Genomic DNA, 27,148 nt, shown 5'->3' with positions numbered 1-27,148 from the left:
GAAGTGACTACTAATTACAAACAATGGACAACTCGAGAGACTGATAAATTATTGGAACTGTTGGTAGAAGCTACACTTGAGAAGAAGAAAGACACTAGTGGATGTTTTACTAAGAGAATAGTGGAAGAGGAGATACTTCCAAAACTTAACCAAGCATGTGGTTGTGACAAATCTTTTGAGAACTATAAAGGGAAACATAGATGGCTGAAGACTAGATTTGGTCAATACCAGGATTTGTTTAAATCTTGTACTTCTGGATTAGGTTGGGATGATGCTAACAAGATAAAGATGAAACTCAAGATATGAACACAAAGAAAATTCCTGTCAGAAAAACGGCACCAAAGAAAATACCAAGGTGTGACATTGGTGACTCTTCTACATCAACTAATCCTACTGGGCAGTCTGATTATCTAGAGAAATTGATTGCCAACAGTTCATCGATTGCTTCTTCTATTGATTCAATGCATGCTCTTATTGCGAAAGAGAAAGAAGACCGCAAAATTGAAAAAGAAATGCGCAGAATTGATAAGGATAAGAAAGATAAACAAGTATGGGATCTTGTTTATGGCATGAATGCAATTTCTTTGGAAGATAAGCGGAAAGTAATTGAAATGCTGGACAACAATCACAAGAAGAACTTATTCATACGTTTTACTCCTGAAGAGAGAAAGTTGTGGTTCAAAGTTAAAAGCATAAACCTGTCATCTTTGCAAGTTTATATTAGGTTTAATGGGCTTTTAGAGTTACAACATTTGATCGTTTTTCTTCATAACTATTAGTATTTAATTTTTCTTTTCTCCTAGTTGAGAACTTATTGTTATGGATTGATTGCTACTAATTTTTATGGGTTGACATCTTTATGGTTATTATGATTGAATTTATGAACTTTATATTCTATATGCTTATTTTCTATATACATATACTTTTATGCTTTTGAAATAATGATGATTCTAATAAAAAAAAGTACTTTTATCATCTTTTTAGGTGAACATGTCTGATTTGGATTTATCTACTGATAGTGAAGATGAAGCCTTTGATACAGAAGAAGAAAGCAGTGATGATGAAGAGGTAAGCATCAATAATGAATTTGAACTATCCATATTTTTTAATATACTTTCAGCGGTGCATTCATGGTTGATGGATATAATCAAGCAATTGCAATACATACAAAGTCAGCGTATTGAAAGACCAATGAGACGCCCAGTTACTTTGTTTGGATATAACTATATAAGGAGAGTTTTGCGTCAAGACCCAGAAGAATTTCGAAGAAGTTATAGGATATACCCTGATATTTTTCTAAAACTATGTTGTATCATTAGAGAAACTACATCATTATGTGATACAAGATGTGTTTCTATTGAAGAAATGCTTGGTACATTTTTAATCGTTGTTGGCTAAAGTTCACGATATTGCACAATACGTGACACATTTGGTCTCTCTCGGTGGACAGTTAGTAAAAACTTCAACAGGATGTTGCGAGCTTTAAATTCTATAGCTCCGAGGATGATGGCTAAGCCAACAAGTGCAACTCTATTTAAAATTCGTGAGAGTACACAATTTTATCCTTACTTTAAGGATTGCATTGGAGCTAGGGACGGTACACATATCCCAGCAATGGTAGAGAAAATAAATGCAGCCGTTTATCGGAATCGACATGGAATTACATCTCAAAATGTGTTAGCGGTTTGCAACTTCGACTTGGAGTTCATATACGTGCTCAGTGGATGGGAAGGGTCTACTCATGATTCGAAAATACTTAACGACACAATGACAAAAAGAAATGGACTGAAAATACCGCAAGGTAATTTTACTTTTATCTAATGTGAAGTTTTGAGTTTTTTGGTTAAGTTATATTCGGGTTCTACTTGACGAAGTTTTCTTTTTGTGTTTTATTCAAGTAAATATTACTTCGGGGATAGTGGGTTTGCAAACCGACAATATTGTTTAACACCATTTCGTGGCCAACGTTATCATTTGAAAGAATTTTCTGGTACGGCTAATCATGCGAAAAAGGCTGAAGAGTTATTTAACATGCGTCATGCTTCTTTGAGAAATGTAGTTGAAAGATTGTTCAGTGTTGTGAAGTCTCGTTTCTTGATCTTTAAGTCTCAACCTCCATTTCCGTATCAAGTGCAAGCGGAGATAATGACAGCTTGTGCAAGCCTACACAACTTCTTACGAAAAGAATGCCGTTCAGATGAGTTTCCGGTCGAGGAAGAGGAAGATAGCCATCCATCAACGCTTGTAAATGACGATGAAATTTTGACACAACAAACTCAAGAACAACAACGTCAAGAATATAATGCATGGAGAAAGAGTATAACGGATGATATGTGGGAAAATGTTCGTGAACAAAGGGAATTAGAATTGTATGGAGACCGTTAAATTGAAGGGAAAAAAAATTATCTCGTTGCACAAAATAACATACTATTGATACAGAGATATGACCGTTTTCATTTATTTTTTTCTTTTGATTAAAGATCAATGTTATTTGCAAATAAGGGTTTATTGTTTCTTAAAAGAGAATGAGTTAGGAGTGAACTCTCTCAAACTCCCCCAAACTCCCTCTAATAAACTCTCTCAAACTCCCTACACTCCCCCAAACTCCCTGAACTCAAAAACACAAAACTCTCTCAAACTCTCTACACTCTCTCAAACTCTCTCAAAATCCCTGAGATTTAAAATACACTCAACTCCCCCGAAATCACTCGAGGACTAACCCCCTGTTAGGGTTTCTTGATAACAGGCAGCTGCTACAACCTAGTTGTATAGGGTATAGGTGAAGGGAAAACTTGTGTTTAGGGTTTCTGTTATTAGCATATGTGATATCCAAGATAAGCCAGCTATACCGAGTAATTGATTTAGATATTTTTCCATGATTATAGGGATTCATTTTTGATAAGCGAAATTTGAATTTTGAATCATCCATGGATTGCGCGTGTACACAGATACCCTTTCCCAGAATAACCTTATGTTTCTGAAACTCTCCATTGTAACTAGATTTAGTTGAGGCTGAACAAGGTGGATTGAAATGGTTTGATGTAGGATCATGATATTGAACTAAATAGAACACCACCGTTCTGATCGATTGCAAACTTGTATATAAAGGAATAGTTAACACCAGTGTTACTAGCATAACCCAACTCAAAATCTTCTGTGTTAGATCCATAGAAGAAGACATGAATTAACACCATTGTTAATCAGGAGAGGATATCTCATACACCACTGCTTTCCTCAATATCACCACTGATATACTGCTATATCAACAGTCATAATCTGCAGAACAGAAGACTTTAGCTTTCCATGATAAAACAAATCAATCTAAATAATATAAAAGAAGATATATACTACTACTAAAATATGTAAACATACTAAGGTGTGACCCGTGCCGTGTGTTACGGTTGTTACGGGGAATGTTATCTTCTTCAATGTTTATCCCATGGATTTAAACCGTGGTGACATTTGATTTGCCAATCCAAGATATTAAGATATGACTAAGTGTCCACATATTATTCCTTAGTGATGACTAATCACACGGACCACCCAACAGTAATAAATGAGCTATTGGAATCTTTGGTACGCGGTGTCTGAGGATGAGCAGAACTGTTGCGGAAGTGAGTTCTCTGAAAAAGCATCCATAAATTCATGAATGAGATGTAATGAGTTAGATTAAAATTCAAATTGGAGTAGACAATGTTTAAGATTTATTTATTTTGGTTCATAACAGAGGCATCAGTCACCAGTGGCGAATCCAGAACAAAATGTTACTGGGGGCACATTTTATTCTCGAAGAACATAACTAAAATCGTAGCGAAAAAAATCCCAAACATCAGCACATAAGTAAACTAAATACCATAAAGTTCATTCAAAACGAAATGTAAGTACGTTACTAAATATAAAACTTGTAAAGAAAAAAAGTTTTGATCTAGGTAAATCACCAATTAAAACTCAATGGAAACACACAACTTCTATGTCTGCCCGCGACGACTGCACATATTCTGAAACCTTTTCATGAAAATATCATCTCCGATCAGATCGAATAAATGTCTCTCAATGTATCAAATAAAAATGTCATTCATCCATTCGCCCCCCAATCGATTACGCAAGCGATTCTTTACAATTTTCATAGCAGAAAATACCCTTTCTACGGTGGCAGTAGCAACTGGTAGAAGTAATGCTAATGTGAGAAGTAAGTAAACCAAAGGGTACACTTCATCCTTTTTAGTCTCTACCATTTTGATTGCGAAATCAGTAATTCCATTCAATTCTGAAAAATCATTGCTGGACCTTACATCCGCAATGTAATTTAGTAGTTGATCTTCTAGTAACACAAGTTGAGTAGGAGAAAAATCTCTTGGGTAAAACCGAGCAAAATGAATCAGTTTATCTTTGTCAAATCCAGAGAATGAGTCTCTTGGACTTAAGCATGCCACCGAAAGAAGTAATTCAGTGTTCGTCTCGGTGAAGCGATTGTTTAGTTCTTGAAGTTGCATATCTATGACTGTGTATAAATACTCAACTTGATAATGATACAAATTATTTACCTCTTGAGCATTACGCCTTGGTCGACCCTCCCGTTGGAACACATCATTCATATCAGGAACTTTGATGCGGTGCCTTGCACAAAAAGAGGATACTTCTGACAACAATGAATCCCATTCCTTATCTCTCCTTATCTGGAGTCGTTCCCTGCATACTGTAACTAATTTCATGGCATTGACAATGTCTTGATCTTTTCTCTGCAATGCCTTTGACAGATCATTTGTAATTCCCAGAATCTTTTTCATCAAGTGCAAGCTGAAAATAAAATTGAAATTTTGCAAAGAATCTAGGAGAACCTTAGCTTCAAATTTCTTATCAGAATCCACTGCTAAATCTTCCAAAAGTGTTATAACAGATGAGAATATATTAATCAGGCTTACTATCGTATTGTGATGCGAACCCCAACGCGTGTCACCATCTCGTTTAAGAGTACTTTCTTGATTAAGGCCTCGCCCAGTTAATATCTCACCACTACATAGTGCCTCAAAGACCGCCTCAGCTTGCTTCTCACGAAGCATATCTTGACGTTTGGCTGATCCAGCTACCACATTCACCAAGTAACTCATTACGACATAAAGTTCTTCTACATATGTATGTTTTTTTGCCACAGCCACAACAACTAGCTGCAGTTGATGAGCAAAGCAGTGGACAAAATACGCGCAGTCATTATCTTTCAAAATCAGTGCCTTTAGACCATTATACTCACCTCGCATATTGCTTGCCCCGTCATAACCTTGCCCTCGTAATCTGGAAATGCTCAATCGATGTCGAGAAAAGAAATCATCCACTGTTGCTTTAAGTGAATTGGCAGTTGTACTAGTGACGTGTTCGATTCCTACGAAACGCTCAATTACATGACCTTTGTGCACATATCTCAAAACAATAGCCAACTGTTCCTTTGATGATATATCTTTAGATTCATCTAAGAGGAGAGTAAATGATCCATCCCCGAGTTCTTTAATAATTTCACTTAATATTTCAGAAGAGAAGCACTTGGTTATATCTTTTTGAATATCTGATGCTATTAACTTTTGGTTCCCTGGAGCATTCTCTAGTACAACGGCTTTAATTTCTTCATTATTATCTGCCAACCATTTTAAGAGCTCTATAAAGTTTCCTCTGTTGAGAGAAGCTTCAATTTCATCATGTCCACGAAATGCAAGCCCCTGCTGTAAAAGAAATCGAACACAGTTAATCGATGCCCTCAACCTTCTCCTATTATCCCTTTTCTCTTCCTCCGACTGTTTTTCAATAATTGCATCAATGTGTTGTTTCCTATTCATTAACACCTCACAATTTTTCAAAGCCTTATTATGTGCACTTTTTGGCCCCCCAATATGTAGTTGTAGCCTTTCTTTCTTCCTCCAACCTCTAAATCCTTTTCCCACAAAGGAATTACCACTACCAGCTCTAAACAAATAGCAACAAAGACAAAACACTGCATCTGTCAAAATGCTATATTCCAACCAACTTGGATGCTCGTTGAACCAAGAGCCGCAAAACTTTCTTGGCCTGCCACCAGATATTCTTGTTGGATAGGTGTGCTTCTTTGGCTGACAAGGACCTCTTTGTAGGTAAGCTCTTCGAACTCGGTCTCTGATATTGGGATCATAATCAAATATTGGAGTTCGCAGTCCTGGATCCGAAGGTAGACTTGCCAGTAAGTTTTCATTCACATCGTTTTCAGCTGCGCAGGACGGTGCTACATTCTGGGCACTTGAACTCTCAGCATGAATTACATGATTTCGCGTTGTAGAATGCAGGTTTGAGACAGAAGGTGCTGTTGTAGCATTGTTGTCTCTATTTTTTCTCTGGAAGTACCTAAGCATTTTTTTCTGAAAACCACAAACAAAATTTCATTAGCCTCACTACAATATTAGAGACCAATGAGTTACAAAGAATACAATTGGTCTCTAAGATTATTAAGCCTCACTAGTCACTACAAACAGGAAACAAAAAACATTACAGTAATATGATTATTAAAGATGAAGAAAAAAAGATTGAATCAAATGTTATTGTAAACACTATGGAATTACAGAACCATGAAAAATAAGCAACTAAATGTGTTAATCCAAAACTAAACTCATATATCATAACACCTATGCCTACACACATCCAAAGTATTTGCGATTTTCTGCTGTAGTTTAGAAATGACTATAACATCGAACTTAGATTTTTACAGGAACTGTCAATCAACTTGAGCTTAAACTCTTCCAACACACATCCATAAATCTATTCACACAATGGAATAAATTAAACACTATTCACACAAGTTTTAATAAAAAGAGCAACAATAGATAAAACAAATCGGATACACATTTCTTCCCTAATTAACAGATCTTGAGGAGTTGAGGTATTGGATACTAAAATTGAAATCAAAACCCATTATATCTAATTTCCAAAGCCAGCATCCACGGTATCTCAAAAATGGATGACAATTATAGAAATCAGGACAAAGTTTCACTCACTAACATAATGATTATAAGCCACGAAACACAATTTTAAGTAGTAATCACTAATCAACTTAATTTTCTTACCACAGCAAAACAAAGCAATGACACCCACCGACTGTTTGTTAAATTGCAGTATCACTTTTCCCTTAAAATTGATCAATTTCGTCAAACCTAAAAGAAAAATCGAAAACCCACCATCATAATAAACCCAAATTTCATCAATCAGTAAGAAAATATACATAAATTAAGTGATTCAAGAAGAAAAATATCAAAAATTAGAGTATCTAGGAGGTAGGAGTAAAAACCCTTACTTGGAAACTGAATTGATGCAGACGGAGACTGATTAATGTTTAGTTGTTCATATAAACCATATACGAACCACAAATATAAGGAAATCAACGTGATTTCAGCAGATTTTCTCCCAATTTTCCTTCATTCTAGGGCAGTTTTAGTTCATGGAAGTGAGTTATGCGCAGGAATAGGGCTGAAATTAGTTTCAGAAGCATATCTATTCCAATTTTTGGCGTTAATATAGAGGGGGCACGAAGCTAAATCTGGTGAATATTACACGAGATTTTTATTTTTAGAAAATTTAGGGGGGCCAGTGACCCCACTGGCCCCAGTGTAGATTCGCCACTGTCAGTCACCAAACATTATATATGGATACGATGGCTTCAAATTACATAAACCAATATTGCTCACACAAAAGAACAATCCCAATAGTACATCAAATAAAAAAAAAGAATCCAAAAACAGAAAAACAGATGCAAGACTCAATTATCATTTCCCAAAAATTACAGTGAAGGAATCTGTGAATTGTGGTAAATGATTTATTCAAAAAGACTCAAAAGATTACAATGATGGAGAAGCTTATTTATAAGCTTCATTACAAGAATGTAAAAGAGATTACAGATACAATAGTACAGCTGGGATGAGCTGGAGATGTGCTGTCAATAACCAATGAATGGTTAACACATGTCGAGTATAAATGAGTCAGCAGCACAGTCATACTTGCTCTAACATTCCCCCTCAAACTGAGCAGTCGAATAGTGCATCAGTTTGCTTGTATAATTGCCTGTAAAGCTTTATCATACTCGGCCATCACCTTTAAGCACAAAATAATATACTTACTCTAACTAGCAGCTGAACCATAAACTCACTCTTGAAGAAGCTTCAACTGACGTGCACAATATCTTCCCAAACTGATTACTGCAGTAATTTGCCTTCAAGTGCACATATGTATACCAGTCACATCTTGAATATGGTAGAATAAACTGCTATCACTAATCATTGGTGAACCATCACTAATCTATGACTGCAAGACAACCTTGTGCTTGAGACAAACCTGTATGACCAGTAGAATCAGAAATCCATGTAAGTATCAAATGAAAATCAATCTACTATGATGCCTGGAGACATTCCCCCTCAAACTAATCACTAAGGCATTAGTTTTTCTCTCAAAAGGTAGAACAAGGCCGGTGTTCGACAGCTGATCTATGCAATCCAAGCACTCAAAACAAAATTTCCCAAACTGAGCCATCCAATGACACACGCCGTAAAGAGCAGAGAAGCACACTTATTCCTTCAGATGAAGCTACACCTTAAGCAGAGATAAAAGAAACAAAATTATCTTCAACTTTCATGCTTGCAGTAGCTATAGTATGTAGACACCCAAAATCTGAACAAGAGACTGGTAATAGACACCAAAGAACATTCCTAATCATATCAGCGGACCACCAGTTTCCCTGCAAAGTCTTGACAAGACCATGAAATCTGAAGTATGGCGTCCAATACCAAAACCTCCATAAATTGTTAGTGAGCAAATACCAGCACACAAGTCTTGACAAGAGGCGTAAACAACCGCCGACACCATTCGAGAAGTATAACAAAAATGCTGATGTACTATGAGTAATGGCTGGAGCATACTCGAGGTCTCATACAGCATAATATGGGCAAGAATCAGACAGGGATATAGAATTGGCTAACTATCATATCCATACAAGAAATTCACACATATGAGCACAAAACTTCACCAATAGAGTCGTTAAACCATCATGTGAGCACCGACTAATACGAAATCAATTAAGAACAGGAGATGGTGATAGCACTTATCTGAAATCAATACCGAGTCGTCATCAGTGTGATGACAAGTCACAGATTGAACACGAGTCTTCGTCAATTGGATGAAAAATCACTGAAATACAAGCAGCACATGACGATCTGTATTTGAAATATGAAGTAAAATTATCCCCAATTTCGGCAAAACACTACCATAAACATTGATGTACAGCAGTAGATCTTGAATCATTACTCTATCCCAAAACCAAAATCGAATGTAACACTTAAAGAAATCGAAACAAGAATCTCAGAGACAATTCTGCAAATCTAAAGTAAAGTTTATCCAAATCTGATTTCCAAAATCACCACCAAAACGTATTTGAACTGCAGGAGATCTTGGATTCGACATTTGAATTGAAACAAGAACTGACTAATTCAGATCTGAAACCTAAAAAATATAAAGAAAACAAAAAAGAAAAGAGGTTTGAGACAGTCGAAATGCCTCTTCAATTGTAGTCCCTTTTCAGGGTGTAATTGTACAGATAGTGTGAGTAAGTCGAAATTCCCTTTCAGGTTGTTGTTTGTTGTTGTTTGGTTGTTATTTACAGATTTATGTTTTTCATTTTGATTTTATGATGGTAAAGATGAACTGGGAGTGATTGTTATAATGAGTGGAAGCGGAAGATGAAGAAACTCCATTAATGGAGGTTTGAGTTTCACAGGATCAGAAGAGAGAAAAAACACACGATACACACAGGTGCTTCTGGGAATTTGTAGTGCACCTCTGGCATGAACACCATGTACACTGCTGGGTGGCGAACAATCACTTTGACCTCAGATTCGAAGGATACAAAAATACTTGATCCGGTAGGGTCTTGAACTTCAAAATGAAACAAGAACGTAGTGCAGACATTTAAAATTAGGTGAAATCTAATAGATTAGATATTATGTTGTTTCCTTACTTAGCTTTATTCTCTCATTAAACTGTAGTATTCTCAATTAAGGTGACATACTCTTTGATATTATTCTATCATATAATAACGAATGCAAAAGGGAAAGCTTTCATGGGAGTTTAACCATTATCCAAGATGGTATCAGATTGAGAGATGTCTGCATCTCTCAGGTAAGATTCTAGGCCTGGTTTTCCATCACCACCACCATCACAACCACAACCTCCAACACCATCACCATTATCATCAATTTTATTTTCTGCTGCTGCAACCCACCTTCGTTTTTGTTTTCGTTTGGCATCTCAGATCTGGTTTCCGATAATCTGGAATTAACTGTTGGAGATTTTTCATTGAAGATTCTTGTTGAAGCTTTATGGATTGTGATTTCTCTTTTTACTGTTCAAATTTCCGGTAATATTGATCTTTTCTCTTCAGTTTTGTGCTTTTCTCTCAAATCTACAATCTCTTTTCTTTCCAATCTCGTCTATGATTCTTTCTTTCCATATTAGTTGTTTTCTAAACTCGATATATTTTCTCTACAATTTCTGCTCATATTTCTTCTCTGCTAGATCTCCTGAACGACTGTTTCAAGATGCATATCGTTGCTTCTTTTCTATATTTCTACATGAACTTTTCTTTTCTTATCTTTTTCAGAAATCTTTTCTCTCTGCTAAATCTACTGAACGACTATTGCAAGATGCACATCGTTGCTTATTTTCTTTTTTTCTACATGAACTTTTCTTATCTTTCTCATCTTCTTCAATTTCTTAGAAAATGAATTCCTCTTATCTTTTCGTTTATCTTTCTCAGAATGTTGGTCTCTTCTATCTTCTAAATCTTGGTTGTTTCCTATTTCGTGCTTCTTGGATTACTTTCTTATTCTAACGTCCCCTTTCTTTGTTATGAATCTCATGAATTCTTGTCGTTGTTAATGTTGATTTTCTCTCTTGCTTATCAGTTCATTCTCATTTTTTTCCGATTTATGATCTTCTATTTCTTTCTACTTATTTCTTGCAGTTAGTGGATCATCCACTAGTTAAAATCTACGTAATATTAAGCCTAAAGCTCCCTCAGACCCTTCGTCTATTGTCCTCAATTTCCCTATTCCATATACTCCTCCCCACAGGTGCAGACCTACAGTGCCTCCCACTTCTTCCGCTACCACCTCTACTAGTCTGGCTCCTACTACTTTGACTGAACAATCTACAGTCTTTATTCTGTCTGCCTTCACTAGATCAGATATTTCTTATGCAGTCCAATAGTTGCAGATAGTAATACTTGGCTTCTCAACTTACTTCTTGAGCTTCATCTACCTCTACGACGTGCCACTAATGTATACTGTGATAACGTCAGTGCAGTCTATATGTCCGGCGATCCGTTTCAACATCAACGCACCAAACATGTGGAGATTGATATACATTCCGTACGTGATCGTGTTTGTATTGGTGGCATTCATGTCTTACACATCCCCTCGGAAAATCAATATGCTGATACCTTTACCAAGGGCAATCCACCACAGTTGTTTACTCGTTTCCGTGCTAGTCTGAGCGTCTGCTCTTCTCCCACTCCGACTAAGGGGGTGTAATAGATTAGATATTATGTTGTTTCCTTACTTAGCTTTATTCTCTCATTAAACTGTAGTATTCTCAATTAATGTGAGATACTCTTTGATATTATTCTGTCATATAATAACGAATGCAAAAGGGAAAGCTCTCATGGGAGTTTAACCATTATCCAAGAAAATCATTTGAGTCTTTAAGTGCAACCGGAGTATGTAATTGAACTGCCGTAAATATAATTTGAAATAGCGCCAATGCATACGCTTATGAATATTGAACAAAACCTTCTTGTAATAGAGATAAGGTATCACCTCGGTACTGTTCATAGATTCTCTTTCGGAGCAAATAATGAACGTTACCGTTTTTGACATAAATTCATCTAAATAATTGTTTTTTTTTTTGATGGAATAAATAATTGTATACTAATTAAAAATAGATTGTACTGATGGTCCTCTGTTCCGTAATACATAGGTTGAAATTTGCATAAACATTAAAAACGGATTATTTTCCAAATTCATTATAACTAACATCATTACCTTAGAAAAGGAAACCAAATTGAATTGCATATGGTATCGTCAAATTTGTAATGTGCTTGTCGATAGCCGGAGAAATTTCATTTCTTCCTAATTCAATCAAAACCAGTGTCGTATATGCATAGACATTAGGAGATGTCACCAAGATTGAACTGAACAGATTAGGAGATGAGAATATCCATGCTGGGATAGAAACCTTGAGTCACGAACAAATTGAACTTAAGATAAAAGAAGACCATGCAAAACCGAGATAATTTGAACCAACGAAAAAATTAGATTAAAAATCTTCACCCATAATGTACAAATTCCTAATTTGTTCATCACTTAAATTTTTCTTTGAGATTAATTAAATACAAAGAGAACTGATAAACTTACCTCGGTTGAGAGGATTAATCAAGAGAAACTGATTTGTTATCATCACATAAAATAAAAAAATAAAAAATAATCTAATCACGCTTATTGTAAAATGTGGAAATCATACCAAAATGTAAATTACAGGATCATGAGTAAAATATAGAACTTGAAAAATAACCAACCTTTATAATTCCTGTGAAGAGGAAGTGGGATAAGATCTTCTTGTTTAAGAAAGCGTCGTAATTGAATTTCCATGTTTTTTAATGCAAAGAACAACACGCCTACACAAAATCAAATTCAAACATAACTTAACAATCTAAGATAAAATTAAATGGAGAAAAATAAAAATACTCACCGTACAAACAAAAAATTCAAATTCGGAATTACCAAGAATCAAAATTGGGTTTAAGAAAAACGAAGAGAAATAGATTGCTAAATTAGGGCTTGTCAAAGAAGGACTTTGATCTTAAAAGAACATAATACAAACCCCTAAATTGTTTCAGTTTCTGTACCATACCAAAATCATAACTTTTAATTAGCCCATTATCTTGTTTCAGTTTCTGTACCAAAACCGTAATTTTTAATTAGCCCATCATCCTTCTATGCATAATGAGCGTAACTAAAGAGAAAAACACTTCTATTCTAGTATTTTTACCAAAAGCAGAAACATATCATATAAAATCTTAAAAACACTTATATTCTAGTATTTTTAAAATTTTATATGATACGTTTCTGCTTTTGGTAAAACTTCCTCTGCGATTAGATCAAAATATGGAAGGAAACCAAGTAGCAGGCGGTGTAGCAAATTATGTGACAGATGGTAACCAATCCGAAAACTACCTAACAATAATATGGGACCAGACGAACCCGGCTTGTATTAGCTAAATTCTTTTAAGCGGAGTCACATTCTTTTAAGAGACTCCAGAGGAATCACATTCTAACGTGTAATAACAGTTTAGTTGCTTTTTAAATATATGCACGCTTCAAAAAAAAAAAAATCAAAATATACCCAAGTTATAACAGACACCACATATCTGTGTGATGCTCTATTTTACGACCTTAGATTGTAAAATAATGATACAAAATTGAGAGATATTGCCATGGGATAGCATGTATCACATCTTGTTACCATTACCATAATCCGTCTTTAAATGAATATTGGAGGTGTAAGGTGGACCACGAATAATATTACTAAGAAACTTAGTAGATGGGCTTGTTCGTTCATTAAAGATGCAAATAGTGTCATTGACACTCTACCGAAGCATGTAAGGTCTGATGTAGTCTGTTTTGAGTGGTCTGGGATTCTCTTGATTTCATTCGGTGGAATTTCGAATCCGTAAAGAATGATAATTTAATGAATGATAATTTAAATTAGACTCCTAATCCATTAGTGACATTTTCTTCATGGAATTTGTGAATCCACTGTTTATTCTCCGATCACAATATACACTCAAATGAATAAATCAAAACAAAATCACTAAGTTGAAAGTCCTTCGGCCTACAATTGTTTCCTACCACTTCTCACTGCAACTTGTCGTGCTCAAATAGTGTGGGATACCTGTAACCCACATACTAATAGATATTAAAAATTCACAACCTGTATGGGATATTAAAGGCAAATTCTATCTAGCAGAGATGTAAATTTCTGAAAACTAAGGAAAAAACAAATTATTATTCAGATGAAAGCTATTGCAACTGATATAAATAATCCAAGCTAACAATATCGGCCATTGAAAATATCCAATCCTCATTGCTCGTGCAATTTCAAAATTATCTGTTAACCTCATGATTAAGCTAAGCTAAATGCTAATATATCAGTCTCAGTTTGTAACCAATGATATGTAGGAGCTTTCACAATCTCATTATTTATGACTTTAAATCCATCAAAATAGAAATCTAGAGTAAACTGGGAATCTCATATGATTAGGTGGTGATTGAACTCTTGCTAACAAAAATACAAAAATCTAAATTTAGTTTATAGTTGGAAAAGAAGTTTTATGAGGTGATAATTCCAACTGTTGCTTGCACTGGCTTTTGCCATTGGTTTTGCAGTAACTCCTCTCTTCAATGATCTTAAACTTTCAGAACAACGATGATTCTTCAATGTCTCTGAGTAGTCTCTTAAAGAACCCCTCTGCTTCTGATTCATCAACATTCTTACTGTCTCTCAATTGCATCTCAAGGAACCCATCCCTCTCTGATTTGTCATATGACTCACATCCTTACTATCTCTAAGGAGCCTCTTGAAGAAACCATCCTTCTAATATTACAAAAAGACATGCATTCCTTATCAACCGTCAAAATTGTTGTTGTCTGTGTATGCCTACAGAGACGAAAAAAGAGTTATGTCGCCATCTTCACTAAATGTTTTTTCACAAACAATATTGAAGTCAGGATTTTTGTGTAGCCATCTTGGATTTGGATAGGATATGGTGTAGAATCTGTGGTCAAATATTAGAAGTTTCTCGAGCCAATGAAAGAAGAATGTCTCATCATATACAACTTGCAGAGAAGAAAAAAAAAAAAAAGTTCGGACAAATTGTGTACCTTTCCTGCATTTTTTTCCTGCCTTTGTTCCACAGAACATTCTCTTTATTTTTTTTGGAGATTCCCAAACATCTTAATCTCTCTCTTTCATCCACTTTGGCATTGTCTTCGACTGGAAATCGAGACAGAGGCTCTAAATCATGAAACAGTTCCAATTTTTTTTTTCTTTCACTTTAAACATCTATGTCGTTCATGAACATTAGGTCGTCCAATTTTTTCTCCACTTGCATGACTTCGATAACCTGAACTTGTCTTCCGCACTAACCAAAAACAACAAAATAACAAAACCAATGGCATAATAAGATAAACCCCAAAAGTGAACTTCTAGAGCTACAGCAAGCATGTCTAGCGAGTTTGATGTTTATGCAAAGCAATAACTAAATGAAATTACCAATTCAGACAACCATTAAAGTTAAACCTATGGATTTTACTACTAATGACGCCCACTTATGTGTCCAAACTGCGAGATGTACATAAAACTTACTTGACCAAGTGTTAAGAAATTCTTACCGTTGTAAGGTAGATTTTAGTTTTTTAGAAATCACAGTCATTAGTTAAACTATCATATATAGATGCCAGACCCAAATTTTGAGCTAAACAATTTTCAAATGCTTCAGAAACCATGATAACCAACTAAAAATTGCAAAAGCACAAAACAGTATAGGGTAGATAAGATAACTAATCCATGCTCAAACTGGAAATAAACTCACCATGTTGCACAAAGAATAGAATGTAAAGAAACTGTTCAAAATTCAAGGCATAATCAAATTGTTTACAGTTTAGGATAAGATTATAAATTATACGATATGCAAGCTGGGTTTTATTTGATCTAAATGCACAGTGGATTTTTGAGAAATATCCATAGCTGAGCCAGCTTCTATTACCCATGAGAATGGACTCCACAGAAACCCCAAGAGCTTCAAAAACTTACTCTCCTTAAATTCGAAAAAGATAAAATTATCCATGAACGGATTAAATATTCGAAAACAACCCCATGGTTTAGCTAAAGTAGCTTTCCCCTTGAAAACAATTCTTAAGCATACCTTTGATTATGAGATCTTCAATAGCTCGCATGTCTCTTCCTTTCCTTTCCTATGCAATGGATATGCGATTCATCATATGTCGAAGTCCAATACTGAAATGCCAACTGTAGATAAAACAGTTATACTATAGAATGATTTAAAGTAGAAAACAGGGGAAAAAGTATATGCACAAGCAACAGGAGATACAACATTGCCAAAAATTAACGATAAAAGGATATGTATTTGATAAAGAGGAAAGCAATAGCAAACGATACACACTTGACGACATATGTGTCTAGTCAAGGATGAAAGCAATATAGCCACATGTAGCATAAGTAATTCAACCATTAAGACAACCAAGTTCAACAACAGTCTAAAATTGATAAATATATTCAGCACGTCCATTTCAATGCTTCATAAATACGAAAATTATCAGAAGGTATAATACAGGAAAAGGAAAATTATCATCTAAAGTTATAAACGCAATAGAGATCTTTCTCTCAGCCTGTTTAGTTTCCTCTGATGCTCATGTTCTATCAGACATGACTAAAATCTTCAACAGACAGTTCCTTCACTTGCGAATTTAATCGATCATAGAAGCAGATGAACCCGATTCGATCTGTATCCATAACACCTCCTTCTCCAAAAAGAGATGCTAAGTAGTATGTAGATTTTAAGCAAATGAAGGATCTTCAAGTTTCTCCAACAAGAAATCAATGTAACAACTTAATCCAACTGGATATTTACTGCAACTTCCTCAATGATTATCGGGATTTAGGGTTACACAAGATGAGATCGATTTGTTAGAGTTTCAAAAATAATATGCGATCAGGAGTAAAAGAGATTTTTCCAGGGAGATGAAGACCTAAAAGAAGAAATCACTATGGTATATTCGATATTTCCGATAAATATGGAAACCTCATTCATTCACATTCCAAATCCCTCCCCACGACCAATTAGGCAATCGCTACCAGGCGGTTGGAAAACGTGTGGCACAAGTCAGGCCCTTTCCCTCCCGAAAAAGACCCAAATTTGGAAACCGGAAACTAGTGGGAAACATTCTTTTTTTCGTCTTCTCAGGGCTCTATATAAAGGATTAACAATTCTTGTTTCTCTTGCATAACTAATTAGTACAGGAGGAGTCTCTTTAGCTAGTTTCAAATTAATCTCTGCTGCAAAGATGTCTACCAGTGGAGAACTCGCTTGCACTTACGCCATCATGATTCTTCACGATGACGGAATTCCCATCACTGTAAGTTATTTTTACTTTTTGCTTCTTTTCTTCTGTGTTGCTTCTTAATGTTGGGTTTGACATTAAACCTGTTTCCAACAGGCTGAAAAGATTGCAACTTTGGTAAAGAAGGCCAATGTCCAATGTGAGTCTTACTGGCCTGGCCTCTTTGCGAAGTTTACTGAGAAGAAGAACGTTGAAGACTTGATCACCAACGTTAGTGCTACTGTTGGTAGTGGTGCTGCTGCCGTTGCTGTTTCTGCTTCCGCAGGTGGTGGTGCAAAAGCTGTTGAAGCTCCTGCTGCCGAGGAGAAGAAGAAGAAGGAGGAAGAGAAAGAAGAGAGCGATGACGACGGTATGATTATGAATCTCTTCGACTAGAGGGCATATTGTTACCTGGAAGCTACATGATGTTTTTTTTTGTCTAGTATAATTGTTTTCATAAAGACACAGCAACGGAAGTTTTTCATTCGTAATAATAATTATGCAATTTCGTCTACTAGAACTTGAGATAAACTACTCGTATACGTTCTAATTTAAATTCAAATCAATCATATTAACTAATGAGATGTGCGAGCACTTGAATGTCCAACCAGAGAGAGGGATATAAAAAAAAATAACTTAAAAGGAAAAGCTCCCGAGTCCCTGACCTCAAAAAATAAAATAAACTTTAAGCACACCCGGTGGGACTCGAACCCACAATCGCCTGATTAGAAGTCAGACGCCTTATCCATTAGGCCACGGGTGCATCTGCCTACAAATCTTGGTACGACAATTGACATACCGGATAGTCAGCATTCTCTTCCAGGACCGGGTCCATCTAGGAGGGTTCTAAACAAATGGTCCAGATATGAAGCAGTCCCTCCACCACTAGGATCTAGAAGGGTTGGGGTTTTAAAGGCTTGAGTGGGACTCTTAAAAGAGTTCGAATAGTTGGTTTTCATTGATTCACATTTAGCTTTTCCGCCACGACATCGAAACTCTCTACTGCAGTTCTACATTTTCCTACATAGATGGAACATAAACAAAACTCAAAGCATCTACTTCTATCATCAAAGATAAAGGAGCAGTAACATCGGCGAGTGATGTTGAAACCTGTGAGATAAATAATCACAAGATTCTGACTTGGATTGGCAACACAGTGATTACTTCAATCAGTATGCAGCTTACCAGCTTTGAAGTTGCTAAAGATGCTTGGGACTTTCTTGCAAAAAGGTACACAAAAATTAACTTTGCTCAAAGATACAAGCTTGGAAAAGATATTCGTTCTATGAAGCAACCACTAGATCAATCGATTTCTGATTTTCATTCTGAGATATCTGTGATTTGGAATCAACTTGCACTTATGGAGCCAAAATGGACAACTGACTTCGAAATATGGGACAAATATAGATAAGAGACAAGAATGGTTCAACTCTTGATGGCTCTCCGAGAAGAATTTGAATCAGTTAGAGGTGCTATTCTTCATCGTTCACCTCTTCCATCTGTAGAAGCATCCTTATCCGAGCTGATTACTGAAGAAAGACACAAACGAATCTAGCCAGAGATCTCAAGAGTGTTTGCTATGCCCGCATCTCGTCCAAATTTCAACAATCAGAAGAATAATTTTTCAACACAGCGTGAGTCTTCACAACTTACTTGTCATAATTGCAAGAAACCCAGTCCCACAACAAGGAACTGTACCTTACCACCTGCTGCAATACCGCAAGATACTCCTACCACCCAGTGCAATTACTGCAAAGAACTTGGACACTCTACTAGAAACTGTACTTCTCCAACCTCCAGGAATATGCGGAGATTGAATGATAATGGTACAACCAGGTTTAATGGTTCAAGTCGATTATCTACTACACCAGTTCCATATGCTGAATCATTGTCATCTACACCATCTCAATCAACAGTTCCAGTTGATACATCATCACCTATTCTTGCTGACATACAGGAGATGATTAAACAAGCTCTTTCAGTCAGTAACAATTCTGCAGCTGCATCTGTCTTCTCTACTTCTTCAGGTATTTTCTCAATTGGATGGTATCTAGAATCTGGAGCATCCAATCATATGACTTATGATTCAAAAGTTTATGACAATCTTTGTCCAGTTGTTGCTCCTAAGATTCACACTGCTGATGGAACTGTTGTAACTGCCAGTCACATTGGGGTAGTTAGAGATTCAAATAACATTTGTGTACCAGATGTTCTTCTTGTTCCTAAGATTACAATGAATCTCATCTCAATTGGTCAACTATGTGAACAAGGTTTTAGCATTATTTTCTCTCCTATTGGTTGTGCTATTCAGGATCTCAAAACAGGGAAGCTAGTTGGGATAGGCCGTAGAGTGGTCGATTATATCTTATTCAGACTCTGATTATTCCATCAAAACTCAGAAATCATATTGCACCTTCAACTACTACATCCCACTCCACATCTCCTTTCATGTCTTGGCATTCTAGACTAGGTCATGTTTCATTTTCTCGTCTTTCATATATGGTCAATAAAGGTCTACTAAGAAATACACAAGTAGACAAAGAACCTAGTTGCATCTCTTGTAAACTGGCGAAACAACCAGCAATTTCTTTTAATGTAATCACTTCAAAAACTAATGAACCTTTTGCTCTTATTCACTCTGATGTCTGGGGTAAATCTCCAGTGATGTCTAAAGGAGGTGCATTTTACCATGTGAGTTTCATTGATGATTATTCTCGATGTACTTGGGTTTATCTGTTTAGTTCAAGAACATAATTTCTTAACTTGTATGTAACCTTTTCAACTATGGTAAAAACTCAGTTTGGCAAAACTATCAAAATCTTTCGTGCTGACCAAGGAGGAGAATATATATATCCACTCCCTTCAAAGATTTTCTCAAAACTCAAGGCACTTTATTACAACTATCTTGTACAGAAACTCCAGAGCAAAACGGAGTTGCAGAACGCAAACATCGTCATATTATTGAAACAGCTATGACTCAATTAGTTTCTGCATCAGTTCCATCCAATTTCTGGGGAGAGTCAGTCCTTACAACAGTTTATACCATCAATCGTGTTCCAGCATCTATCATTGGAGGTATTTCTCCTTATGGATGTCTTTATGGTAAGAAACCTGATTACTCTGAGCTTAAAATCTTTGGTTCAACATGTTTTGTTCTCCTTCCTGAGCGTGAACGCAATAAGCTTACTCAAAAGAATGTTCTCTGTGTGTTTCTTGGCTATGGTATTGAACAAAAGGGATATCGCTGCTATGATCCTGTCAGTAGAAAACTTCGAGTCTCTAGACATGTAACTTTATGGGAAAAAGTTCCATTTTGGTCTCTTCCAAAAAGTAAATCCTCCTCTTTTGAGAACTTCATTTACACTGATCCTTTTTCTAGTGAAATTAGAACAAATACATCTCTAGTGCCTATGTATAGTATTGAAACTGTCTCACACCCAAATGATACTCATCAGATTCCAGCTGAGTCCGACCACTCTATGCCTCCACCTAACAATGCTGCCTTGGAAAGAGATCCTGATTCTCAAGCTGATACATTTCCACCTCTCAATCGAAGACCTCCAGCTAAGTACTCTGACTATCATTGCTCATTTATGTCCATTTATGAACCAAGAAACTATAGAGAAGCTACAACTATACCTGATTGGCAGGATTCGATGACAGATGAGTTGGCCGCACATAAAGAAGCTAGTACATGGGAAATGGTAGATCTTCCCCCTGGAAAATACGTTGTTGGAAGAAAATGGGTATACAAAGTCAAAACCAAGTCAGATAGGAGTCTTGAACGATGTAAATCTCGTGTTGTTTCTCAGGGCTATACACAAGAATACGACATAAACTATGAGGAAACATTTGCTGTTGTTCCACGCATGGTAACTGTTCGTACACTCATTGCAGTTGCAGCTGTTCGACAGTGGGATCTTCATCAAATGGACGTGAAAAATGCATTTCTTATTCATTCAAGTGCTGAAGCAAAATATCGAGCTCTAGATCATACTACCTCTGAGATCATATGGCTTCGATGGTTACTCAACGACATGGGAGTTGTCATTTCTACGCCTACACCTCTATTTTGTGACAACAAAGCTGCAATTCAAATTACTCATAATGACGTTTTTCATGAAAGAACTAAGCATATAGAGATTGACTGTCATTTTACAAGGCATCACTTTAAGCGTGGAACAATTACTCTTCCTCATGTAAGCTCAGAATTTCAATTGGCGGATTTATTCACCAAGACACATCCTGCTCCTCGACTAAAGTTTTTTATTTCCAGAAGGATGAGTTCAGCACCATCTTGAGTCTGAGGGGGGTGTTATGAGATACTACGTATCTTATACATATCTTCTCATTAGCTGCATATATATTGTATGATGTCATAGTATTGTACATATCTTTGTATATTTTGTTTCCCCTTTTTTTCGTTGTAATCTTGTATATGTACTATGACTTGTCATCCTAAGTTATAAACACAATAAAGATCTTTCTCTCAACCTGTTTAGTTTCCTCTGATGCTCATGTTCTATCATACATGACTAAAATCTTCAACAGACAGTTCCTTCACTTGCGAATTTAATCGATCATAGAAGCAGATGAACCCGACTCGATATGTATCCATAACACCTCCTTCTCCAAAAAGAGATGCTAAGTAGTATGTAGATTTTAAGCAGATGAAGGATCTTCAAGTTTCTCCAACAAGAAATCAATGTAACAACTTAATCCAACTGGATATTTACTACAACTTCGTCAATGATTATCGGGATTTAGGGTTACACAAGATGAGATCGATTTGTTAGAGTTTCAAAAATAATATGCGACTCAGGAGCAAAAGAGATTTTTCCAGGGAGATGAAGACCTAAAAGAAAAAATCACTATGGTGTATTCGATATTTCCGATAAATATGGAAACCTCATTCATTCACATTCCAAATCCCTCCCCACGACCACTTAGGCAATCGCCAACAGGCGGTTGGAAAACGTGTGGCACAAGTCAGGCCCTTTCCCTCCCGAAAAAGACCCAAATTTGGAAACCGGAAACTAGTGAAAACATTCTTTTTTTCTTCTTCTCGGGGCTCTATATAAAGGATTAACAATTCTTGTTTCTCTTGCATAACTAATTAGTACAGGAGGAGTCTCTCTAGCTAGTTTCAAATTAATCTCTGCTGCAAAGATGTCTACCAGTGGAGAACTCGCTTGCACTTACGCCATCATGATTCTTCACGATGACGGAATTCCCATCACTGTAAGTTATTTTTACTTTTTGCTTCTTTTCTTCTGTGTTGCTTCTTAATGTTGGGTTTGACATTAAACCTGTTTCCAACAGGATGAAAAGATTGCAACTTTGGTAAAGAAGGCCAATGTCCAATGTGAGTCTTACTGGCCTGGCCTATTTTCGAAGTTTACTGAGAAGAAGAACGTTGAAGACTTGATCACTGCTACTGGTGGTAGTGGTGCTGCTGTCGTTGATGTTTCTGCTTCCGCAGGTGGTGGTGCAAAAGTTGTTGAAGCTCCTGCTGCCGAGGAGAAGAAGAAGAAGGAGGAAGAGAAAGAAGAGAGCGATGACGACGATATGATTATGAATCTCTTCGACTAGAGGGCATATTTTTACCTGATGTTTTTTTTTGTCGGTACGGGCACCGCCATGCAAACAAATATATTAGTTCATTTATAAATTCACACTACAGTTGCCCGAGTACCCTTGGATCGTGACCCACCTATCTGTATATCCTCGGAACGGGCACTGCCATTCAAAAAATATATTCATTCGTCTATAAATTCACACTACCGTTGCACGAGTATCCTTGGGTCGTGCCCCACCTATCCGTATATCTTCGGTACGGGCACCGCCATCCAAACAAGCATCTCAAATTATTTATAAAATAATTTTATCATACAATATACATTTTGATATTCCGAACCACTTCATCAACAAGTCATAAGATCACAACCAACTAACAATGTAATTTTTTTAACCATTTAAGCAAACACACTAACTGCATATTTTTACTTTATAGGTTTCGTAATGATAACTTTATCCGATCAACCTCAAAGTTTCAATGAACATTCCTGGCATTGTCATGTATAACGTATCCAAATTTCACATTAAACTAACGGCTCAATCAAAAGATATTGATTTCACAAATGATTACAAAATCTAGGAAGATAACATCATTTTACTAAAATATTCACCATAAATTCATACTAGTTTCAAATTAAGAAAACCCAAATCACAATGAAACATAATATATTTATATAAAACTTTTGTTAAGACTTCATATAATTTTAACATCATTAAGACTTCCTAAGAACATCAAAACCACAACAAAACGAAACTGTCCAGAATTTCATAAAATCACAATCCAAATTACAAGGAACATTCAACGGTGAATTTGCGTAGTAAAATTCTCAAATTTTAACAAGAGATACCTAATCATGTTATAAATCAATAGGAGAATCCTCATCATCAATAAGAGATATATATTTATTCAATTAAATTTCATAAACCTAACAATACAAAGGCATACGAAATAAACACCAAAGATGAACACCAAAAGCGAAAGGGTTTCACAATCTACCTTTTTTGCTACAACCTCCTATTAGTTATCCATATATTTCGCTTCTAAAACAAACCCAAACTCCATATCCTTCTCATTTTTTCTAGCCTTTGGTTCTCAAACTCCTTCTCATTTTTTATATAACTCTTCCCTTTCTTTTACTCTATTTCCTTTTATAACTGTATACACACTAATGACAATAATAATACTACCATAATAATAATAACATATTCTATTTATTTTAATTTTAAAATTCCTTTGATTTTCCTCCAATTTATTTACTTGTCAAAACATAGTTAGTTGACTATTTCTATCATACATTTTAACTAAACTAGTTTGTCACCCGTGAGATGCACGAGTCTGTTTGTTGCTTTTGGAGAAAAAATTCAGAAAACAAATATTTGAGCACACCATCTTAAATATTTTATTGCACAATGTAAAATAAAATAAACAAAAAGAATGGGTAAAAGAAATATAAACTCCGGGAGACGATGTAATGAAAAGAAACTTCTTGTTAGTATATTCCTCCACATCCTCTTTGTCCTGATCGTGAAGCGTTATTTTGTGTCTTGGTAAGGAACGATCGTTGTTTTAGATGTACATTAAAAATACATCTAATGACCTTCAAGACCATGAACCTGTTTGACCGAGTTTTCATATGGAATCCTGAAAAATAACACATCAAAAAAATATGTCTGGTCCATCATATCATCAATCAACCCAAAATTGTATTCTAAATTATTCCCCTTGACATTTTTTTGCATATATATCAGTATATTTCTATTGTAAACATATCACTATCACCGTTGAAGGTAGTAGTTATTAGGATAAATCACTTTCACTGCCTTTTTACAGAGCTCCTCCATGATATCGCCCATGAAATCTTCTGTTGTTTATCAAGTCCAAAAGAACAAAGAATTTATCGGAAGTGTGATCCACCACTCTAAAATGAATTTTGTACCTACATGCACAAGTAAAGTTAATCATTCGCACCTGGCATTATTTTCTTATGTTAAGCATTTTTGTATAATAGTTAGGTATAATGGTTTAGTTGACCGTGCCATCCAATGTAGTATGACTGATTATCCTTGTGTACGATTTTCCTGTTACAGTTAGATCAATTCATGTAATACCAATCCTTCAACGAAACTAACTACTTTTGCTTCGTAGAAGAATGTTTTTCCCTACATGGATTATTAATTAGAACTCAGTACAACATAATTGTTTCAAAAAATACCCAAGATACATAAATAAATTACCTTGTTACCGTATTAATTACATCACAGATAGATCTCCTCAAGTTGGAAATAATTAACATTTACGGATTAAATACATCAAATGAAAAATTTGGACTAAAAGATCGTACAAACCCATGTGAAAATTTAGCTTTGAAAATTTATACCGTAATTTGCTAAACCCATGTGATGTATTAGATTGGATCTCGGCCAGGATTATATCAATTGGAAAAGACTCAACTAATTGATAGATTCGTTGAAGGACATCCCTTAGATTCTCTCACGGGATTAAACCCGGTAGAATCCGTTATCCAAGAAGCAGTGATCTTTGTCTGTCTCTGAACCACGTATCAGTAATTGTACATGTGTTGTTGATAATAAGATCTCAAATTTTACAGAGTTATGCGGCTTATATATGCTTGTCCATCTTTATCTCCTCCTCTCAAACTTTAGTTGGCACCACGATTTCACTTTCCATGTTGTCGTTTACATATTAAGCAGAAGTACTTTTACTTCTTCTTTTCTTAATTTTGACATTATAAAAAATTAAAAGTGGAAATCTGAGAACTGAGATGATAAACTTTCAGTCTAATCTTTGTGATCTTGTCTTTTTGAATACCCAACAGATCTGGTTCAAAACAAAAGTTTGATATCCCATACCTTGTTTAAATGACAAAAACTTACTTCCTTCGCTTGATGCTCCTGTTATTATTATTCCTTTAAGTTCAGTGTAATCAAACACGACTTCGCGTTATCTTATTCAAACGCTCATTTCTATGTACAAATGATCAAACTACTTAACTAAATTAGTTTCGTGTATGAATAGATTTTGATGTTAGGAATGAGTTCCAAATTAATCCATAAGATGAACCTCTTATGTAATCTTTGTATTTCACCATTAGTTTCTTTTTTTTTTTATATATTTCACCATTAGTTTCTGTTGCAGTGATATTTTAGATTTTTTGTAATTATAATACCTAGCACCAAGGACATCTTATCGCACCTTGGCCTTGGCAAGTTTTGTACCTCTTCGAAGCTATAAATTTTTAGGAGCAACAAACAAATGCAACAAAATACGCTCCAAGTAAAAAATTTAGTGAAGATGATTATGTATGCAAATTTTTCAAGCTAATTAAATCCATGATTATGTATGATTAGTTAAAAAGAACCGATCAAAAAAAATGATTAGTAAAAAAGATAAATTAATTATCTTTTCTTTAACCAAGCAAATTAAATTAAATCCATGATTTTAGAAGAAGAAACTAACACATTTGGTCAAATGTAATCGGAGGAAACTTATGAACTATTCAGTAATATAGCAAAATAAATGATATGGCATTGCCGAGGGAAAATTATAACAAATATCGCGTTAATCAACCAAAAATATGTAAATCTATCAATAGTTCAAATGTTTTAAGTGCATGACTCCATTATCTATCATATCATATCAAACCATGGCGCCTCCCTACTAGGTCTTAGTGTAGTGCATTGAATCCCAGCTTCTGGGTTACCTTATTATCGAGGTTGAATATGTCTCAATATTTTGAGTCTAGTAAAGTTCAAGTTTGTAACTTAGTCTAAAAGATATCAAGAAACATCTAGAGTCAACGCAGTATAAATGTTTAGAGATAGTCAAAAGTCGAATTATAGAGTGTTCAAGAGTGGGTCTTAGGATAGAAAGTTAGGGAGAGTTCTGGATATCAATTGATAGAAGGGTAAAGAATTTCCTTTCCCTAGATGAAGATGCATAATAAAATTTTACATGATCATATTTGGAAATATAGTAAAACAAATCTTCAGAAAAAATCATTCATCTTTTTTGGATATATTATTTTTCAGAATTACCGAAGTAAATTTTAGATGAACTTTTATAAACAGACGTGTAAAGAACACCTCATTCTTGTCGTATGCAAAGAACATCTCCAGTACAACTGCTCGATCAACTCCCATTGCCAACACAACAGAAACATATTCATATCAACACTCAATGACAAACAAAGAACCATCGCTTTGTAATATGGAAAGGATTTGTATATTCTATTAAGTTCTGGCCTAATTATAGGTTGAACCAAAATTTTATCTTTTCTATAGAATGCATTTCCTTTCTCAAAATATAAGCAAACATG

At 35.4% G+C, this 27,148-nt stretch overlaps 3 protein-coding genes, 1 long non-coding RNA gene and 1 other non-coding gene across 5 annotated transcripts; 2 read left to right on the top strand and 3 right to left on the bottom strand.

Annotated features, from left to right (window-relative positions):
- Positions 1-4,058: 4,058 nt before the first annotated feature.
- Positions 4,059-6,371, bottom strand: LOC113323985 (zinc finger MYM-type protein 1-like). The gene has a single exon (XM_026572330.1). The coding sequence runs from the start codon at positions 6,369-6,371 to the stop codon at positions 4,059-4,061; it is 2,313 nt and encodes a 770-aa protein (XP_026428115.1).
- A 7,801-nt stretch (positions 6,372-14,172) lies between these two features.
- Positions 14,173-16,236, bottom strand: LOC113323874. The gene is made up of 3 exons (XR_003347889.1): positions 16,040-16,236; positions 14,997-15,256; positions 14,173-14,772 (listed from the first exon to the last, which is right to left on the bottom strand). It is a non-coding gene; the product is annotated as an uncharacterized LOC113323874 (long non-coding RNA).
- A 926-nt stretch (positions 16,237-17,162) lies between these two features.
- Positions 17,163-17,646, top strand: LOC113320931 (60S acidic ribosomal protein P1-like). The gene is made up of 2 exons (XM_026568833.1): positions 17,163-17,270; positions 17,352-17,646. The coding sequence occupies exons 1-2, from the start codon at positions 17,199-17,201 to the stop codon at positions 17,628-17,630; spliced, it is 351 nt and encodes a 116-aa protein (XP_026424618.1). The 5' UTR covers positions 17,163-17,198; the 3' UTR covers positions 17,631-17,646.
- A 278-nt stretch (positions 17,647-17,924) lies between these two features.
- Positions 17,925-17,997, bottom strand: TRNAR-UCU. Its single transcript has one exon. It is a non-coding gene; the product is annotated as a tRNA-Arg (tRNA).
- A 4,406-nt stretch (positions 17,998-22,403) lies between these two features.
- On the top strand, positions 22,404-22,826 carry LOC113321311 (60S acidic ribosomal protein P1-like). The gene is made up of 2 exons (XM_026569207.1): positions 22,404-22,475; positions 22,557-22,826. The coding sequence occupies exons 1-2, from the start codon at positions 22,404-22,406 to the stop codon at positions 22,824-22,826; spliced, it is 342 nt and encodes a 113-aa protein (XP_026424992.1).
- The last annotated feature ends 4,322 nt before the right edge of the window (positions 22,827-27,148 follow it).

Source organism: Papaver somniferum, chromosome 11 (assembly GCF_003573695.1).
Source record: "Papaver somniferum cultivar HN1 chromosome 11, ASM357369v1, whole genome shotgun sequence".
Classification (NCBI taxonomy): Eukaryota; Viridiplantae; Streptophyta; class Magnoliopsida; order Ranunculales; family Papaveraceae; genus Papaver; species Papaver somniferum.
The sequence above is the reverse complement of the archived record's forward strand: the minus strand, read 5'-3'. Positions and strand labels throughout refer to the sequence as shown.